The sequence below is a fragment of the Nerophis lumbriciformis genome, linkage group LG23, assembly GCF_033978685.3.
Source record: "Nerophis lumbriciformis linkage group LG23, RoL_Nlum_v2.1, whole genome shotgun sequence".
Classification (NCBI taxonomy): Eukaryota; Metazoa; Chordata; class Actinopteri; order Syngnathiformes; family Syngnathidae; genus Nerophis; species Nerophis lumbriciformis.
Genome location: NC_084570.2, coordinates 9,926,108 through 9,947,500, shown reverse-complemented (window position 1 = coordinate 9,947,500; position 21,393 = coordinate 9,926,108). Strand labels below are relative to the sequence as shown.

General features: G+C 39.3%; 2 protein-coding genes across 3 annotated transcripts in view; both read left to right on the top strand.

Moving 5' to 3' along the window:
• LOC133622600 (ras-related and estrogen-regulated growth inhibitor) overlaps positions 1–1,241 on the top strand; it is a 9,509-nt gene extending 8,268 nt beyond the window's left edge. Inside the window, exons 6-7 of the mRNA XM_061985428.1 lie at positions 901–972; positions 1,133–1,241. Coding sequence (XP_061841412.1) covers positions 901–972; positions 1,133–1,241 — 181 coding nt within the window. The remainder of the gene's footprint in view (positions 1–900; positions 973–1,132) is intronic.
• An 18,760-nt stretch (positions 1,242–20,001) lies between these two features.
• creb3l1 (cAMP responsive element binding protein 3-like 1) overlaps positions 20,002–21,393 on the top strand; it is a 57,206-nt gene continuing 55,814 nt past the window's right edge. For both annotated transcript variants that reach the window (XM_061985170.2, XM_061985169.2), the window contains exon 1: positions 20,002–20,406. In XM_061985170.2, the coding sequence (XP_061841154.1) occupies positions 20,296–20,406 (111 nt within the window). In that variant the 5' untranslated portion in view covers positions 20,002–20,295. The remainder of the gene's footprint in view (positions 20,407–21,393) is intronic.

Genomic DNA, 21,393 nt, shown 5'->3' with positions numbered 1-21,393 from the left:
TGTTTGGTGTGGGTTCACAGTGTGGCGCATATTTGTAACAGTGTTAAAGTTGTTTATACGGCCACCCTCAGTGTGACCTGTGTGGCTGTTGACCAAGTATGAATTGCATTCACTTGTGAGTGTGTCACAAGCCGTAGATATTATGTGACTGGGCCGGCACCCAAAAGCAGTGCCTTTAAGGTTTATTGGCGCTCTTTACTTCTTCCTACGTCCGTGTACACAGCTGTGTTATAAAAAGTCATAAATTGTACTTTTTGAAACCGATACCGATAATTTCCGATATTACATTTTAAAGCATTTATCGGCCGATAATGTCGGCGGTCCGATATTATCGGACATCCCTAAATAATAAGTTTTTTAGTGCAACAATTTATAAAAATTCATAGCTCATCTCTGACCGGGATTCAAACCCCATACCATTGCCTTTCAAGACTCGCACTAACACGGGCGCAAGTGAGAATATTTGGATATATTTGACATGATATTCTTATCAGTGACAGAGCAGGAAGAGGCTACATTTGTCGTAACATTTCATATGAAGTGCCCTGTCATTCATTAATTGACATTTTACATGTGCTTCTTTGTGCAAAACGGAATCAGCGCGTGACCTGTGTATAGGGAGAGGCGGCCCTGTGGATAACGCTCCTGACTTGAGGCGCTAGTGTGTGATTCACCGATTCGCTCCTCTTCCTGCAACACCACACGCACCTGCAAAAAAAAAATCATCACTAACGTCAGACTTGAAAAACTATAATTGGTCGGCGTGTTGTACATTATTTCCCGAATGTATTTGACTCAGCCCACCTCTGTGAATGCCTTTTTTGATTTCGGAGCAGCACTTATGACTCTTGTGACGCAACAAAATACTCATAAAATGTGTGTGTGTGTGTGTGTGTGAAGGTGTGGTTTCAAGGAGCTGTCGGTGGCCGACGCTGTTTTATCTGTGGAAGCAGCCGTGTTTCAGCTCACCAGGTTAGTCATGTAAACAGCATTTGACACAACCACACACATTTTGCTTCTCTGTAGACCTGCACCGGGCTATAAAACACACCAGACCCCCTTTAGGCATACATTTCCAGCCAATGGTGTGTGTTTCTGTACACAGAAAAATGTGTGTGTGTGTGTGTGACAGGCGGGTCTTGGACCACCAGCGGTCTCTGCCTGACCGCCGTTCCTACATGCTGACCATGCGTCACGCTCTAACCAAGAAGCTGACCCGCTCTAAAACCATGCAGTGGTGACCTCAACTGTATTAAACCATCATACCTTCATATTGTCGTCATAGGACATTATGAAATGAAGATTGCTGCATGAGGACTCATTGTAAGTAGATCCAGGTTTGAGTCATATTGTGCTTGTGTACCATTTACCTGAAGCCTTCTGGGATAGACTCCAGCTCCCCCACAACCATATAAGGTATGAGGTGGGCACATCTAGCCAAATATGGACAATACCAATACCGAGGGTAGTATCAGAATATCTGTGCTGTTGATATTACTTTGTCGATATTGTTCCACAGTGGTACCTCACCTTAAAGGGGAACTTTTTTTTTGGAATATAGCCCATCGTTCACAATCATTATAAAAGACAGGTGTATTTTTTTTAATGCATTCTAACTCTCTAAGTCATATCTACAAGATAGGAACTATTTTGTTTCCATTGGTGACTTTGTATCAGAACCAGCCAACGTAACGTGTGGAGTACCCCATGGTTCAATCTTGGGGCCGACTTTATTTAACGTCTATATGCTCCCACTAGGACAGGGGTCGGCAACCCGCGGCTCTAGAGCCGCATGCGGCTCTTTAGCGCCGCCCTAGTGGCTCTCTGGAGCTTTTTCAAAAATGTATGAAAAATGGAAAAAGTTGAGGGCAAAAAAATATATTTTTTGTTTTAATATGGTTTCTGTAGGAGGACAAACATGACACAAACCTCCCTAATTGTTATAAAGCACACTGTTTATATTAAACATGCTACACTGATTCGAGTATTTGGCGAGCGCCGTTTTGTCCTACTAATTTTGGCAGTCCTTGAACTCACCTTAGTTTGTTTACATGTATATCTTTCTGCGACTTTCTAGGACGTGTTTTATGCCACTTCTTTTTCTGTCTCATGTTGTCCACCAAACTTTTAACGTTGTGCATGAATCCACAAAGGTGAGTTTTGTTGATGTTATTGACTTGTGTGGAGTGCTAATCAGACATATTTGGTCAGTGCATGACTGCGAGCTAATCGATGCTAACATGCTATTTAGGCCAGCTATATGTACATATTGCATAATTATGCCTCATTTGTAGCTATATTTGAGCTCATTTTGTTTCCTTTAAGTCATATTAATTCAATTTATATCTCATGACACACTATCTGTATGTAATATGGCTTTTAATTTTTTGCGGCTCCAGACAGATTTGTTTTTGTATTTTTGGTCCAATATGGCTCTTTCAACATTTTGGGTTGCCGACCCCTGCACTAGGACAAATCATGCAAAATAATAACATTGACCATCATTGCTATGCCGATGACACCCAAATCTATGTAGCGCTATCACCAAATGACTATCGCCTCGTGGATCTTCTGTGCCAGTGCATTGAGCAAGTCAAACACTGGATGTGCCAAAATTTCTTACAACTAAATGAAGATAAAACTGAGATAATTGTTTTTGGTGCTAAAAAAGAAAGGTTTAAAGTCATCCAACACCTTCAATCACTTTCCCTGAAAACCTCAAATAAAGCCAGAAATCTTGGGGTTATTTTAGATTCTGATTTACATTTCGACAGTCACATCAAATCAGTAACAAAATCGGCCTACTATCACCTCAAAAATGTAACAAGACTTAGAGGGCTCATGTCAGCTCAAGACTTGGAAAAACTTGTACATGCCTTCATTACCATTAGGCTAGACTATTATAATGGTCTCCTTGCAGGTCTTCCCCCAAAAACTGTCAGGTAGCTACAGCTTGTTCAGAACGCTGCTGCTAGAGTTCTAACAAAGACCAAAAAATGTGAGCACATTACACCAATTCTTAAATCCTTACTTTGGCTCCCTGTACATCAGAGAATTGATTTCAAAATCCCCCTGCTCACATATAAATCACTACATGGTCGAGGGCCGAAGTATATCACTGATATGCTCCCACTATATAAGCCCTCTAGATCACTAAGATCTTCTGAGACCAATCTGTTAGCGGTTCCCAGAGTAAACTCAAATCAAGGGAGAGCATCATTCAGTCAATATGCAACAAATAGCTGGAATAAACTTCCTGAAGATGTCAGACTTTCCCCAACTCTGACTACTTTTAAAACTAGACTGAAAACTTTTATGTTCACCTTAGCTTTCAGCTAAATCTTTTAACGTCCGCACTGTTTTTATTTTTTATTGTCTGCATTTTAATTTTCCTTTTATTTTCTTTCATTTCACTTTGTTGTCTGTGAAGCACTTTGAGTCTGCCTTGTGTATGAAAAGTGCTATACAAATAAAGTTGCCTTGCCTTGCCTAACTCGTAAATAAAAGTCAATGATAGGTCCTCTCTTCCGCCCATAAAACCCAATTAAAAAAAATCCAAAAACCGCCAAAAATACACTTTTCATGATTTCTATATTCACCGAGTATTAGTGATATTGTTATTATAACTCACATCCCAACCTTTTTTTGTGTTTTTGTTTAAGGACTGCAAATGGATAAGAGTTTGAAGTTTTATTTTGTGTACGGACATTGGACAATGACACAATCTTTTATTGTTGGTGCCACCTAAAACCTCATGTTTAACGTTTGAAGCTCCTCCCCTTGTATTTTAGTGTTTGGACAGAGCCCGCTGTCATATCTGTCACTTTAAAGAAGTAAATATCCAAGTAGTAGAAAAAGAGCCTGAGGCATAAGCATGACATGCACCGCGAGTTTGATAGTATTTAGCTTTTTCCTTTGAAGGATGCTGCTGTTACAATACTCATAGTCCTCTTGAACCATATATTTGTTTTAATACTTAATTTTTTTTTTCATTTAAAATCTAAACAAGTTACTTTCCCCCCTCATTTAATGCAGTCTGATTAAAACCTTTAACTAGTCAGATGGGGACGCCGTGGCGCGGTTGGGAGAGTGGCCGTGTGGTTCGATCCCCACCTTCTACCAACCTCGTCACGTCCGTTGTGTCCTTGAGCAAGACACTTCATCCTTGCTCTTGATGGGTCGTGGTTAGCGCCTTGCATGGCAGCTCCCGCCATCAGTGTGTGAATGTGTGTGTGAATGGGTGAATGTGGAAATAGTGTCAAAGCGCTTTGAGTACCTTGAAGGTAGAAAAGCGCTATACAAGTATAACCCATTTATTTGTACCGTATTTTTCGGACTACAGTCGCTCCGGAGTATAAGTCGCACCGGCTGAAAATGCATAATTTTTAAATAAAATATAATAATATAAATAAATTAAAAATATATATATACTTTTTCTTGAATAAATAAGAAAGTAAAACAATGTAAAAACAATTACATAAAAAATAGTAATTAATGAAAATGTTAGTGGACCAGCAGCACACACAATCAGGTGTGCTTTAAGGACTGTAACCCTTGCAGACTATATTATTTTATATCGTAGGAACCAGAAGTTTTTAATAACGGAAAGAGACAGCCCCTTTTGTGTAAATGAGTGTTGATGGGGGAGGGAGGTTTTTTGGGTTGATGCACTAATGGTAAGTGTATCTTGTGTTTTTTATGTTAATTAAAATAAAAAACAAAACAAAAACAAACAAAAAAGGAAAAAAACATATATAAGTCGCACTGGAGAATAAGTCGCATTTTTGGGGGAAATTTATTTGATAAAACCCAACACCAAGAATAGACATTTGAAAGGCAATTTAAAATAAATAAAGAATAGTGAACAACAGGCTGAATAAGTGTGCGTTATATGAGGCATAAATAACCAACTGGCATGTTAACGTAACATATTATGGTAAGAGTCATTCAAATAACTATAACATAGAACATGCTATACGTTTACCAAATATTCTGTCACTCCTAATCGCTAAATCCCATGAAATCTTATACGTCTAGTCTCTTACGTGAATGAGCTAAATAATATTATTTGATATTTTACGGTAATGTGTTAATAACTTCACACATAAGTCGCTCCTGAGTATAAATCGCACCCCTGGCCAAACTATGAAAAAAACTGCGACTTATAGTCTGAAAAATACGGTAAGTGCTGACGCAGACAAACTGTTTATAGTGGCGCCGTAATCACAAGCTTTTGTGCCAATGTTTACATGATCAACTGATTAAGTGTTTCCTTGCTCGTGACATTTTATTGTAGATCATAAATCAGGCATCTCATAGTAGAAGGACGAGGACATATTTCGACAAGTTGGTACACTTTCCACCCATCCATCCATTTTCCTCCGCTTATCCGAGGTCGGGTCGCGGGGGCAGCAGCCTAAGCAGGGAAGCCCAGACTTCTCTTTCCCCAGCCACTTAGTCCAGCTCCTCCCGGGGGATCCCGAGGCGTTCCCAGGCCAGCCGGGAGTCATAATCTTCCCAACGTGTCCTGGGTCTTCTGCGTGGCCTCATACCGGTTGGACGTGCCTGATACACCTCCCTAGGGAGGCGATCGGGTGGCATCCTGACCAGATGCCCGAACCACCTCATCTGGCTCCTCTCGATGTAGAGGAGCAGCGGCTTTACTTTGAGCTCCCCCCGGATGACAGAGCTTCTCACCCTATCTCTAAGGGAGAGCCCCGCCAACCAGCGGAGGAAGCTCATTTTGGCCGTTTGTACCCGTGATCTTGTCCTTTCGGTCATAACCCAAAGCTCATGACCATAGGTGAGGATGGGAACGTAGATCGACCGGTAAATTGAGAGCTTTGCCTTCCGGCTCAGCTCCTTCTTCACCACTTTGACAACCAAAGACCCGGGAATAGCGAGAACAACACGAAAAGACGCTTGGTTCCATCCCCCTTTCTCTTCACGAGGATTATGAGTCATTCTTAATCTAAAACGGGACTATAACAAGATATTATCAGTCGCCATCCTAATGACAGCAGACATTGCACAGTAAGTGATGTATTATTATGTTTGTTGGCTCTCATAGTCTGCAGTGAGTAATAATCAGCGAACGTGATGCATTTTGAAATGAATGCGCCGCATATGATTAAAATGATCAAAAGAGGTAAATATTAAATGTTATTATAAATGTGCTTGTTACTACATTAGATATATACTTACATCATGTATATAAAACCTTAATGGAGGTGATGTATTTTAGGGGCTCTATAGGCAGAATTAAACGGCTCCTATAGGCTCCATTGTAAGCGGACATTTGATCAAATGTATTTAATATTTAGGAAAAAAAAACATCCATCGTCATGTCTTTCATAATGATTGTGAACAATAGGCAAAATTCCAAAATTTCAGAAAAGTGTAGTTCCCCTTTAAGAGTGTTTTGTGATCAGAGCTGTCTTTCAGCTAATTGTTATGCTTTAAATTGCAAGCAAAAATCTGACTTACAAGAATCCCCGCCATTCGTTGGCAAAGCGAAAGATGTGCCCCAAACATCTGGTCTCACTCGCTAGCATTAGCTTATTTTCCAAGCATGGGAAGGAATAAAGTGCTGGGACAAAGAAATGGATATTTATTGAATTAGAGAAATAAGTTATCATGATCCGTTACCCGGATCATAGTTTGTTTACGTTTTGATTCACTTGTTGTTTAAGTTCTGTTTCACCACCCCTGTTTTGTGTCTCCTGGGTTGCTATGGTTATTCATTGTTCTCAGCTGCCTCTGATTGGTGTCCGGGACGCTCACCTGCTACCGGGTGCTAATCAAAGAGCTATTTATTCCGTCCTCTCACCTCATTCGGTCTGGTGCTTTTATTTGCCTCCATGCAACTGTTACGTTTGATGATTCCCTGCTTCTATGATTCTGGATTCCTGTTTATATGCTAAGCTTTCGCGCCAGCTAGTTCCTTTGCTCCCCGTGCGATCGGCACACGTCTCTTTTGTTTGTATCTTGTATTTTTGTACTTTTTGTGATTTATGGACAATAAATCATATTCTGACCTGCACCTTGCCTCCAGAGTTCCTGCTGCATCTTGGGAGAACGACCCCCGCATAAACATGCGACCCAAGCCTGACAGAAATCATCAAAAACATGACTGATCGTGTTGCCAACTTGGTGACGCAGTTTGAACGTATCACTGCAAGTCTGCACCATACTGAAGCAGAATGAGTGTAACGCCAGCCAAGAATGTTAAAAATGATGTCTAATTTGCAGACATTTATCCATGTAAATATGGAGAAGATGCTGATGGTGTGTTTGACGAAGTAGCAGATGTAAGAAGGTACTGTAGAAGTCCACTCTCAAAGGTAAATACTGCACATTATTATTATATTACTTCATACAACTACTGTTTGTGGTACATTGTATGGTTTTTCTACAATATTTCCTATGTAAAAGTTAGTTTTTATTTTTCAAAGGCATGTTACATATTAAAATAGTGCTGTTTCGGGGTGCCAAGTACCGATGAAATTGATTGATTGATTGATTGATTGATTGAAACATTTATTAGTAGATTGCACAGTACAGTACATATTCCGTACAATTGACCACTAAATGGTAACACCCGAATAAGTTTTTCAACTTGTTTAAATCGGGGTCCACGTTAATCAATTCATGGATTTGAGATACAAGTGTTTTGAGTTAAGAGGGCTTGGGGCCCACTCAAATATTAACACTAAATTAGTCATCTTACTCTTGATTTTATTCATATTCAATACAATATTTAACCTACTTACAGTTAAACAGGATAAACCTTGTGAAATGATATGAAACCATGTGTTAATAACAACGATTACTATCAAGGCTTAGGTCAGGCTGATTAGAAAAAATAAATACTAATCAAATATACTACATGAGAAGGGACTCATAAATAAATGACGAAAAATGAATTTACACACAATTACGTTGTGGCAATAAAAATAAACTAATATAATAACATCTATGTTTCTTAAATAAACTGTCAATAGAATGACAATTCAAATGAAAATACAGCTTCACCACTTTAGTTATAATTTTTGCGCTGAAGAAACTTCTCAATCACTTCATCTCCAGACTTCTTCTGTTTGTTTAAGATTGTCAATACTGCCACAAGTGGTGGAAAAGTGTATTAAAACTGAGTACTGCCCATACGGACCACAGCTGACAAATAGATATTTTTGGCGAGCCTCTAAGGGCCCAGGCTCTATGGTTAAGAAACACTGAGCTACACATGTCATTTGCAAGAAAAACAACAACAACAAAGAGTAATATTAATGGGAAACATATTGTGTGTCCGAAAATGAGCTGTGAGAAGCAAAGCTCATCATTCTTGATCAACAATATTATACATATTTACCTAATATATAACAATATTCAATATAATATTACAAGATACAAATGATATAAAATAATGACATCCGTATATATATTCTCAATAACAAACTCACTCATAGGGATTTATATCGTTAAAATGTTGTCGATACTGATATAAATATCGATATTCCTTATCGATACCGTATTAATTTGTATTCTTATCGATATTATATGTAATTGGTGTAAATCAGGGGTGTCAAACTAATTTTAGATCGGGGGCCACATGGAGAAAAATCTACTCCCAAGTGGGCCGGACTGGTAAAATCACGGCATGATAACTTAAAAATAAAGACAACTTCAGATTGTTTTCTTTGTTTAAAAAAAGAACAAGCACATTCCTAAATTGTACAAATCATAATGTTGTTGAGTTTTTTTTCAAATTACCCGTTGCGGTTAATAGTATATATACTTTTTTTGTCGTTATTTATATTTCCTGAATAGATTATGTGATAATGTTCATCAGTCAATTTATTGGTGTTAATTTTCCATTTATCAAGATTAAAAAAATTGTATCAAAATCAAATTACAGTATGTTATTTATGTAGTTTGATCATTTTCCTCGACTTATGTACTAACATCATGTGGTTTATTTTGTACATATGTTGCATCATCTACAATGATACAAATAATTGCTATTGCGACATCCAGTGGACACATTTAGAACAGCAGTTTCTTTCATTCAAAAATTTCAGGTTGATTTTTATACTTAGCAAATTCATCCCGCGGGCCGGGTAAAACCTGTTCGTGTTCCTGATCCGTACGCTTGACACCCCTGGTGTAAATAAATATGTGGAAAAAATATTTTTTTTATCAGCTTTCATATTTTTATTATTATTGTTTCTAGGGATGTCCGATAATGGCTTTTTGCCGATATCCGATATTGTCCAACTCTTAATTACCGATACCGATATCAACCGATACCGATATATACAGTCGTGGAATTATCACATTATTATGCCTAATTTGGACAACCAGGTGGTAGAAAATGGATGGATGGATGGATGGTATGGTGAAGATAAGGTCCTTTTTTAAAAAATTAATAAAATAAGATAAATACATTAAAAACGTTTTCTTGAATAAAAAAGAAAGTAAAATAATATAAAAACAGTTACATAGAAACTAAATTGGCCTTAGTGTGTGAATGTGAGTGTGAATGTTGTCTGTCTATCTGTGTTGGCCCTGCGATGATGTGGCGACTTGTCCAGGGTGTACCCCGCCTTCCGCCCGATTGTAGCTGAGATAGGCTCCAGCGCCCCCCGCGACCCCAAAAGGGATAAGCGGTAGAAAATGGATGGATGGATGGGATGGAGTAAAATTAATTGTTAGTACTATTAGTGGACCAGCAGCACGCACAATCATGTGTGCTTACGGACTGTATCCCTTGCAGACTGTATTGATATATATTGATATATAATGTAGGAAACAGAATATTAATAACAGAAAGAAACAACCCTTTTGGGTGAATGAGTGTAAATGGGGGAGGGAGTTTTTTTGGGTTGGTGCACTAATTGTAAGTGTATCTTGTGTTTTTTATGTTGATTTAATAAAAAAATAAATACAATTAAATTAAATTAAAAAAAACGATATCGATAATTAAAAAAAACAAAACGATACCGATAATTTCCGATATTACATTTTTAAAGCATTTATCTCTAATTGTTTCCATATGTGTGATTATTGCAAGTTGATGATCAGATTCTAGCACAGAGCGATTTTTTTTTAAATCATTTGATCTCGATTAATATCACAATTTTTTGCATTGTTTTTAACCTGCCAGTTTTAAGCATCTGTACTAAAAACAAATAAACTAAGGATTTGTTCAACATGTCATTAACATTCTAAGTAAATAAAAAAAGTGAACTCAGTAAGAAAAAGCTCATTCAATGTCATTTGCATAAACGCTTTACACCTTTTTAAATGTGTTTTGTTCCCCCCTTTTTGTTGTACCGATCAAATACATTTTTATATTGTTATCGGCAATACTAGAAGTTACGTAGGTTTTGAATCGACTATAATGTGCCGTATCGCCCATATTGTGAAGGCAAGGTGGCCGGATGACGTCCTTGCAAGCTTGCAATGGCGGGTCACCCCCAGTAGATGGCGCCGTGTAAACTGCTTTAAGGCCAATTCCCTCACATTTTGTCTTCCCTTTGCAATTGTGAGTGCAATTGTGAGTATTTTGTGTGTCTGACGTTAACTCGATCGCAGTGTAATCCCAATGCAATCATTCAGAATGAGGCAGGGCTCTGATTATACATCTTGCTCACCACAAACTGCAACCTCCCTCCTCTTCTTTATGATCAGTGGGAGGAAAAGAAAAGAACTATAACTGGCAGGGAAGCCGCCCAGCAACTTTGTCATCAGACATCTTATTTGTGGCGAGGAACCAGGACCACCTGCAAATCACAAGCCGACTCCAAAGTTTGCATAGGATTTATAGAGATACAACATCCTGGTTCTATCACCCACAGCACAAATACGACAAAAAAAAGCAAGTTTTTGCATATATTAACCAACATGAGTGTGTCTGAATACACTTAACTTCTTAGCAGCTGTGGAATGGATGAAGGTCATGCAAGTGGATTAATGGCGATGACATCACTGCGGTCACCTCGTAGACAGACGGGTCAGAACTGAAAGACACCTGAGAATAGACGATGAGTCATACATGCATCATAACATACGCAGAATGTAACAGCCAATCCGCAAGGTTGACATCCATCAAGCCAACCAAGTACCACCTCAGAAAACACCATAATGACCAACATTAAAATGCAGTAGCGGAGTAGGCCTAAGTATTCGTTAAACTTAAAGGGGAACATTATCACAATTTCAGAATGGTTAAAACCATTAAAAATCAGTTCCCAGTGGCTTATTATATTTTTCGAAGTTTTTTTCAAAATTTTACCCATCACGCAATATCCCTAAAAAAAGCTTCAAAGTGCCTGATTTTAACCACCCGTCCATTTTCCTGTGACGTCACATAGTGAAGCCAACACAAACAAACATGGCGGAAAGAACAGCAAGCTATAGCGACATTAGCTCGGATTCAGACTCGGATTTCAGCGGCTTAAGCGATTCAACAGATTACGAATGTATTGAAACGGATGGTTGTAGTGTGGAGGCAGGTAGCGAAAACAAAATTGAAGAAGAAACTGAAGCTATTGAGCCATATCGGTTTGAACCGTATGCAAGCGAAACCGACGAAAACGACACGACAGCCAGCGACACGGGAGAAAGCGAGGACGAATTCGTCGATCGCCTTCTAACCAACGATTGGTATGTGTTTGTTTTGCATTAAAGAAAACTAACAACTATGAACTAGGTTTACAGCATATGAAATACATTTGGCAACAACATGCACTTTGAGAGTGCAGACAGCCCAATGTTCATCAATTAATATATTCTGTAGACATACCCTCATCCGCGCTCTTTTCCTGAAAGCTGATCTGTCCAGTTTAAGGGACGGTGTGAGCCAAGACATCCAGGGGGTTTAGCTCGCTCGTCTGCGGGAACAAACTGCCGCCATTGCTTGCCGTGCTACCGAGGTCCTTTGTCCCTGAATTGCTCACACACTCCGGCAGATTCAATGGGGGTCTGGCGGCAGATTTCTTTGACTTTATCGTTGGAAATGCATCTGCTTTGAGTGTCGCAGGATATCCACACATTCTTGCCATCTCTGTCGTAGCATAGCTATCGTCGGTAAAGTGTGCGAAACAAACGTCCAATTTCTTGCCACTTTCGCATCTTTGGGCCACTGGTGCAACTTGAATCCGTCCCTGTTCGTGTTGTTACACCCTCCGACAACACACCGACGAGGCATGATGTCTCCAAGGTACGGAAAACAGTCGAAAAAACGGAAAATAACAGAGCTGATTTGACTCGGTGTTTGAGAAAATGGCGGATTGCTTCCCGATGTGACGTCACGTTGTGACGTCATCGCTCCAAGAGCGAATATTAGAAAGGGGTTTAATTCGCCAAAATTCACCCATTTAGAGTTCGGAAATTGGTTAAAAAAATATATGGTCTTTTTTCTGCAACATCAAGGTATATATTGACGCTTACATAGGTCTGGTGATAATGTTCCCCTTTAAAGCAGAGGTTTTATTTAACAAGTATATTTAACATTTTTGGCCACGTAACATTACGCACAATGCAACAAATATCATCAACAATGATACAGTGCATATTTCAGGATCAGGATCAGGATCAGGATGCTTTATTATTGTCCATTCTTTAACATGTACAAGACACATAAGAACTGAAATTACATTTTCGGCACAGTCCCACTAAGAGCAGACATACGTTACAGGGTGACAAGACGGGACCGCCAACGGATCAGCCACTTATGGCGCTCCTTAAAAAAGGTGGGAAAAAGGTGATATTGGGAAAGGGGGGAAGAGTAAAAAATATCAGTCAAAGGCTGGACCCTCGGGAGGGGGTACAGACTGAGTCCAAGGGGAAAAAAACTCATTTAGCATAGCACACATAAACATGTTACACATAATCACAACAACTCGCAACATGGGGGGGGGGATTTGGGGCCCTGGAGGCCGGCCTGCTGCTATAAAGCGCTTCTCAGCCGTCCATAACTCCGAAGAGGAATTGAGCGGTGGTGAGGGCGTTGGGTGGGGGTGTGGAGTGTGTTTGTATATATGCCCATAGTTTTTGGGTGAAGTGATGTTCATGAGCCCAGAGTCGTTCTGCATGCAATGCAAGCAAAGTTCGACTCCCGGGTGTCGTTGAGGAGGGTAGGAGGGAGGGAGGTCAGAAGCGTCCATCTTTGAAATTCCTCTGCCATTAATCCTTTGAAATTTGAAATTTACCGACTTCTTTGAGAATCACTGGTCTATACCAGGGGTCCCCAAACTACGGCCCGCCATCGTCCAAAATCCAGCCCACGGGAAGTCTCAAGGTTTTGTTTTTTTATTTGTCCGACCGCTTCCATGTTAGCTGCCTCTCTTTGTTTATAACAGGGGTGTCAAACGTACGGCCAACGGGCCGCATCATGCCCACAAACAGGTTTAATCCGGCCGGCGGGATGAGTTTGCTAAGTACAAAAATCAGTCGAAGTTTTTGAATGAAAGAAACTGCTGTTCTAAATGTGTCCGCTAGATGTCGCAATAGCAATTATTTGTATCTTTGTAGATCAGGCCTGGACAATTATTTTACTCGGGGGCCGAGATTTAGATAAAAAAGTGTGTTTGGGGGCCGGTATATCTATTTTTAGGAACACTAATACAAAACCTCACAATAATGATTGAAAGCTAAAAACGTTATGACAGACCGCCTTAAAAAACGGAATGGAATTTGACTTTTTTTTTTTACTGAATGAGACACCCAGAATGTACATGAAAATAAAGAATGTGGGATTTACAATATTAACTATGAAGGATAAAACACTGAATATTGACGACATATTTTACAATCAAGCGAAACACAACCAAAATGCAACAAACATAGTGAAATATGAACGCAAAGGGTAAAAAAAAAAACCCACCGACAATCTGAGATATCTCATAGTGACCAAAGTAACTAATTAGATGACCATAGTAACTGATTAGATGACCATAGTAACTAGTATATGATGTAGATTCCAAGCATTGAAAGACTTAGTATAGTTGAAGACTTACGGTCATTAGAAAACATCACTGCACATCAGAATGGCAGCTACACTTTCCATCTTAAAGATCTAAAACAATTATTTGGGAATGTCCGGCGGGCCAGATTGAAAAGCTCAACGGGCCGCATGTGGCCCCCGGGCCTTAATTTGCCCAGGTCTGTTGTAGATGATGCTACATATGTAAAAAAAAACATGATGTTAGTGCACCAGTCGAGGAAAATGATCAAACTACATAAATAACATCCTGTAATGTGATTTTGATATATTTTTTTTATCTTGATAGATTGAAATTTAACCCCAGTGGGTTGACTGAAGAACATTGTCACATAATTTATTCAGAAAGTATAAATAACAGCAAATAAAGATAGAATAATTTTAACCGCAACATGTAAGTGTAAAAAAAGCTCCTACAACATTATGATTTGTACATTTTTAGAATGTGCTTGTTCTATTTTTAAACAAAGAAAAAAATCTGAATTTGTCTTTATTTTTAAGTTATCGTGCCGTGATTTTACCAGTCCGGCCCACTTGGGAGTAGATTTTTCTCCATGTGGTCCCCGATCTAAAATGAGTTTGACACCCCTGGTTTATAATGTCTATTTTCTGCTGGATTTACTCTCTATTTTGTGCCGCCTTTTTTTTTTTTTTTGCTGCAGCGGTTACACATAATACTGTACATCAAGGGTGTCCAACTCATTTGAGCTCAGGGACCGCATGGAGGGATAAATCTGTGCACACGCGGGCCGGACTATTAAAATCATGGCATTGAAACTAAAAAAATAAAGACAACTTCGGATTGTTTTCTTTGTCTTACTTTGGCCAAAAATAGAACAAACACATTCTGAAAATATGACAATAAAAGTATAGAAAAAAATACCCGGCAGCGGTAAAGTTTAGATCAGGGGTCCCCGAATACAGCCTGCCAGCCTCCAAAATCCGGCCCTTGGGAAGTCTCAAGTATTTTTTTTAAATGTTTCCTTTCTAATCTATTTTATGCTGCTTGTTACTCTCGGGGTCTCCTAGCCGCTCAGGCAAATCATATTGTCTAAAAATGCATTTTCCCATCGATAACGTGACTGAAGCAAGGTATTTTCATTGCAAATAAATCCAAAAAACTGCACAAGATATTACATATATCATAATGAGTTAAAAATAGCAGATTGTGATTGCACAAATAATTATTTTCTTCACACTTAAAACGGTGGCAAATAAAGTGCTTTAGTGCAAATGTGCATTCAGGGTGAAAGAAACCATCCCTGAGTCTGGTTGTCCAAAATCTAATGGACTTGTAGCGCCGACCACACTGCAAAAAGTCAGTGTTCAAAAACAAGAAAAAAAAATACAAAAATTTGAGGTATTTTATTTGAACTAAGCAAAATTATCTACCAATAGAACAAGAAAATTTGGCTTGTCAAGACTTTCCAAAACAAGTAAAATTAGCTAACCTCAATGAACCCAAAAAAACCTTAAAATGAGTATATTCTCACTATTAACAAGTGCACTTTTCTTGGTAGAAAAAAAAAGACATTTTTGCTCAATATGTTGAAAAATATTCTTAGATTAAGTAAATGCTAGTGCCATTATCTTGACATAATGATATGCGCTCGGCATCATGATTTCTTTTTTCATGCTTGAAGTAAGAAATTGTTACTTTAAAAAAGTAGTTTTATACTTGTGAGTGTTGATGACACAGCTTTGCATCAGTTGATATTCTAGTTTCAAGCATGTTTTACTCAATATAGGTCATAAAATCTCAGCAACAAGCTGTAATATCTTACTGAGATCATTTAGGACCAAAACCCTTAAAACAAGTAAAACACTCTAACATAAAATCTGCTTAATGAGAAGAATTATCTTATCAGACAGAAAATAAGCAAATATCACCCTTATTTGAGATATTTAATCTTACTTAGATTTCAGTTTTTGCAGTGCAGAGGTCAGTAGGTCAATCAGGTGCAAGTATGCAATCAGATCAGTAATAAATAACATGCATTGAGACATGTTATTTCCTGTGGAACGGCCCATGAATAAAGACCTCACAACTGACATCAAAATCATCTGTTCAGTGAGGTTTTTCAAACTTCAAGCAATAACCTGTGCGCCATAAAGTTAAGAACGTACGGTATAGCTTATGGAGTAACATGAGCTCTTTATGTAACAAGAGTGTCGGGTTTTATTTTAAAAAGTGTATATAATGACCGTGTTTCAGCTTCATAAAGCCTTTTTGGAAATGCCCCTGATTTGAACAATGAGCAGCAATTCCCTTGGCAAGCTCAGGCACAGTCCAGAATAGGTTTGCTGGGTTAAACTTAGGTGCTCGGAGCTATACGCACATACCGACCCTCAGAGAACCTGCTCATATGCCGACAGTAATTTATGTAAGACTTCATCCAGCCATTTTAATTTCATAGCTATAAGGACACTTGAACACAACTTCCCCCCCAACAATCCTACAAATAAACCTGCAAATGTTTATGTCTCTTTTATAAGAATCCACACAGATCAGGTCAGGGATGGACACAAATCCACTTCCGATTTCTAACTAACAATAGACCATGGATCGTCTTGCTGGCCTAAATTACAGCCTTCTTCTCAGGGTTGTCTGTCAGAAAGTAAACCAGAGCTGCCGGCAATCCCAAGGTGTCTTAAGAGTACTGCAGGAATAAATAGTAGAATAACTAGTGTTGTCCCGATACCAATATTTTGGTACCGGTAATTAAATGATTTCGATACTTTTCGGTACTTTTCTAAATAAAGGGGACCACAAAAAATTGCATTATTGGCTTTATTTTAACAAAGAATCTTACGGTACATTAAACATATGTTTCTTATTGTAGTGAACATACTAGACAACTTGTCTTTTAGTAGGAAGTAAACAAACAAAGGCTCCTAATTAGTCTGCTGACATATGCAGTAACATATTGTGTCATTTTCCATTCTATTTTTTTGTCAAAAATATGAAGGACAAGTGGTAGAAAATGAATTATTAATCTACTTGTTCATTTATTGTTAATATCTGCTTACTTTTTATCTTACATGTTCTATCTACACTTCTGTTAAAGTGTAATAATCATTTATTGTTCTGTTGTTTGGATGCTTTACCACAAATTTGGGTATCAATCCGATACCAAGTAGTTACAGGATCATACATTGGTAATTTTCAAAGTCCTCATGTGTCCAGGGACATATTTCCTGAGTTTATAAATATACGGTAATATAAATGAAAAAAAAACGAAAGAAGATGTTGTGATGCCAAAAAATATTGACGTAATCATAGTAGTATCGACTAGATACGGTCCAAGCCACAACGACATCCTCGGCTCATATCCCACATCAGGGCAAGAAAAAACTCAACCCAATGAGATACTACCCCCACACCCCCGACCGGTGCAATGGCCTTTGAGTGGATCTAGTTAATAGTGTGAGAGTCCAGTCCATAGTGGGGCCAGCACGGGATCGTCTTGAGTGGAGACAAGTCAGCAGCGCAGAAACGTCCCCAACTGAAGAGGAGAGGGGGGCAGAGCAGAAAAGAGACGGCAGATCAACTGGTCTAAAAGGGGGGTCTATTTAAAAGCTAGCATATACAAATTAGTTTTAAGATGGGACTTAAATACTTCTACTGAGGTAGCATCTCTAACTGTTACCGGTATGGCATTCCAGAGTACTGGAGCCCGAATAGAAAACGTTCGATAATAAGGATACAATGTTGCGCAGAGGTGTACTTAAAACAATTTTATAGACGTATGATTTTGGCTTATGGTCAGAAGGACTATTGTTGTCAAGTGGAGAGAGCAAATTGCCCAGCACAACTAAGTAAGAAGAGTTATGACAACTTCAACTATAAAAAAAGCAGGGAAACGTATTAAGAAAACATAATAATATGTTCAATTAACTTCAGAAAGTAGGTAAAGGTTGACCTTTCAACCAACAAAACTCATACGCCAGCAATTTGCGTCGAACCTTGAAAATCTGATAAAATAAGTTCAACCAACTTTTTTAGTTCTCTTCATGTTTTCCGGTGAACATTACGTGCTAGTCTGCGCCATACTGAAGCAGAATGGGATGGCAAGGATGGGGCGAGGGTCACCACTTTGCGAACAAATGCGTGAGCAAATTGTCGAAAAACAACATTTCTCAACCAGCTATTGCAAGGAATTTAGGGATTTCACCATCTACAGTCCGTAATATCATCAAAAGTTTCAGAGAATCTGGAGAAATCACTGCAGCGATGATTTTACGGACCTTCGATCCCTCACGCGGTACTGCCCCAAAAAGTGACATCAATGTGTAAAGGATATCACCACATGGGCTCAGGAACACTTCAGTAACTACAGTTCATCGCTACATCTGTAAGTGCAAGTTAAAACTCTACTATGCAAAGCGAAAGCCATTTATTAGACTTAGACTTAGACTTTATTTTTATTGTCATTCAAATTTGAACTTTACAGTACAGATAAGAACGAAATTTCGTTGCATTAGCTCATGGTAGTGCAGGATAAAAAAGCAATAAGGTGCATATATAAATAAATAAATAGTTTACTGTACAGATAAATATATTACACTTTTTCATATGCATCCACGTTTATGGATGTATGCTATATTGTCTTTTTTATTCCAGCGAGTTAATCCATTTTGGGGGGAGTTGAGGGGATTTTTACGATGCGTTCAAGAGTCTTACGGCCTGAGGGAAGAAGCTGTTACAGAACCTGGAGGTTCTGCTTTGGAGGCTGCGGAACCTCTTTCTAGAGTCCAGCAGTGAAAACAGTCCTTGGTGGGGGTGGGAGGAGTCTTTGCAGATTTTCTGAGCCCTGGTCAGGCAGCGGCTTTTTGCAATCTCCTGGATAGGAGGAAGAGGAGGGTGTTGTTTATCAACAACACCCAGAAACGCCGCTTGCTTCTCTGGGCCCGAGCTCATCTAAGATGGACTGATGCAAAGTGGAAAAGTGTTCTGTGATCTGACGAGTCCACATTTCAAATTGTTTTTGCAAACTGTGGACGTCGTGTCCTCCGGACCAAAGAGGAAAAGAACCATCCGGGTTGTTAAAGGCGCAACGTTCAAAAGCCAGCATCTGTGATGGAATGGGGGGTGTATTAGTGCCCAAGGAATGGGTAACTTACACATCTGTGAAAGCACCATTAATGCTGAAAGGTACATGCAGGTTTTGGAGCAACATATGTTGCCATCCAAGCAACGTTATCATGGACGCCCCTGCTTATTTCAGCAAGACAATGCCAAGCCGCGTGTTACAACAGCGTGGCTTCATAGTAAAAGAGTGCGGGTACTAGACTGGCCTGCCTGTAGTCCAGAACTGTCTCCCATTGAAAATGTGTGGCGCATTATGAAGCCTAAAATACCACAACGGAGACCCCAGACTGTTGAACAACTTAAGCTGTTTTTTGATTGATTGATTGAAACTTTTATTAGTAGATTGCACAGTTCAGTACATATTCCGTACAATTGACCACTAAATGGTAACACCCGAATAAGTTTTTCAACTTGTTTAAGTCGGGGTCCACATAAATCAATTCATGGTAATTCATTCTGTACACCAGAATGGGAAATAATTCAACCTGAAAAGCCTCAAAAATTGGTCTCCTCAGTTCCAAACGTTTACTGAGTGTTGTTAAAAGGAAACAGTGGTAAAAATACCCCTGTGCCAACTTTTTGGCAATGTGTTGCTGCCATTAAATTCTAAATGAATGATTATTTGCAACAACAAAAATTATGTTTCACAGTTCGAACATTAAATATCTTGTCTTTGCAGTCTATTCAATTGAATATAAGTTGAAAAGGATTTGCAAATCATTGTATTCTGTTTTTTATTCACGATATTTATTTATTTATTCACAAGGTACCAACTTCACTGGTTTTGGTTTTTATAACTGCATACATTTGTTGCAGTGCTATCCTACTGAATGCAGGTTAGAAATGGGTTGTTGTTTTGATTATTTCACATATATTGTGGCAAAAGGTGATTCAGCCATAATAGTTTTCTGACCGTGCGCGCGTGTTTGTGTGTTGCGTCGCGCGCGGTGGGCGGGGCTTCGCTGAATATTCATCAGCGCGCGGGGAGCTCCGTCCCCCCCGAGTCACATTCACAGAAAGCTGAAGGAGGCTCGGCTCTCCAGCAGCTGGATGGCGATATGACACACACGTGAACTACCCACCACTACTGACCGAACCCCGTCCTCCGTGGACGACGGTACCGCTTCCCCGGTGTCGTGACAGCTGCCCGGAACCTTTTTTTTTTTTTTTTTTTTTTGAATGACTTCTTACCGCTACAATGATGGAGTCCATTTTAGACACTTTGACAGCAGACAAACTCTACTCGTCCGGAGGCACCAACCTGTTGGACCTGGAGGAACTCAACGACGGAGATTTCCTCACCAACGTGGTTAGTCGCACACACTCCTCATTAATGAGCACTTTGGGGGGATTTGCACTGCTCGTCTGGCGGATGCTGCGTTGTAAAATCAACGCACCTCAGCTGCCTGTTGCACCCGGACCCGGACATCGGGAGGGCGGGGACAGATCCTGATTGACATCCGGTGCTATTACTGCGATTATTATAACTAGTTATAATGTTTAATTAATAACAGGTTAAAAAAAAATCATCATCAAAAGCATGTTTTTATTTTTATTTTTATTTTATTATTTTTTGCATTTTTTCCAAAAACATGCACCTGGGGATAGGTTGATTGACAACACTAAATTGGCCCTAGTGCAGTGGTTCTTAACCTTGTTGGAGGTACCGAACCCCACCAGTTTCATATGCGCATTCACCGAACCCTTCTTTAGTGAAAAATAAAAAAAATTTTTTTTCAAATTCAAGACAAAGTTATATGTTTTTGGTAACACTTTAGTATGGGGAACATATTCTAAGTAACAAAGACTTAATTTAGAGTTTTTTGGACACTAGGGGAACATGATAAATGATAAATGGGTTGTACTTGTATAGCGCTTTTCTACCTTCAAGGTACTCAAAGCGCTTTGACACTACTTCCACATTTACCCATTCACACACACATTCACACACTGATGGAGGGAGCTGCCAGGCAAGGCGCTAACCAGCAGCCATCAGGAGCAAGGGTGAAGTGTCTTGCTCAGGACACAACGGACATGACGAGGTTGGTACTAGGTGGGGATTGAACCAGGGACCCTCGGGTTGCGCACGGCCACTCTCCCACTGCGCCACGCCGTCCCTACATATTCTAAGTAGGGCTGCAACTAACGGTTAATTTGATAATCGATTAATCTGTCGATTATTACTTCGATTAATAATCGGATAAAAAAGACAAACTACATTTCTATCCTATCCAGTATTTTTTTGGGAAAAAAAACAGCATACTGGCACCATACTTATTTTGATTATTGTTTCTCA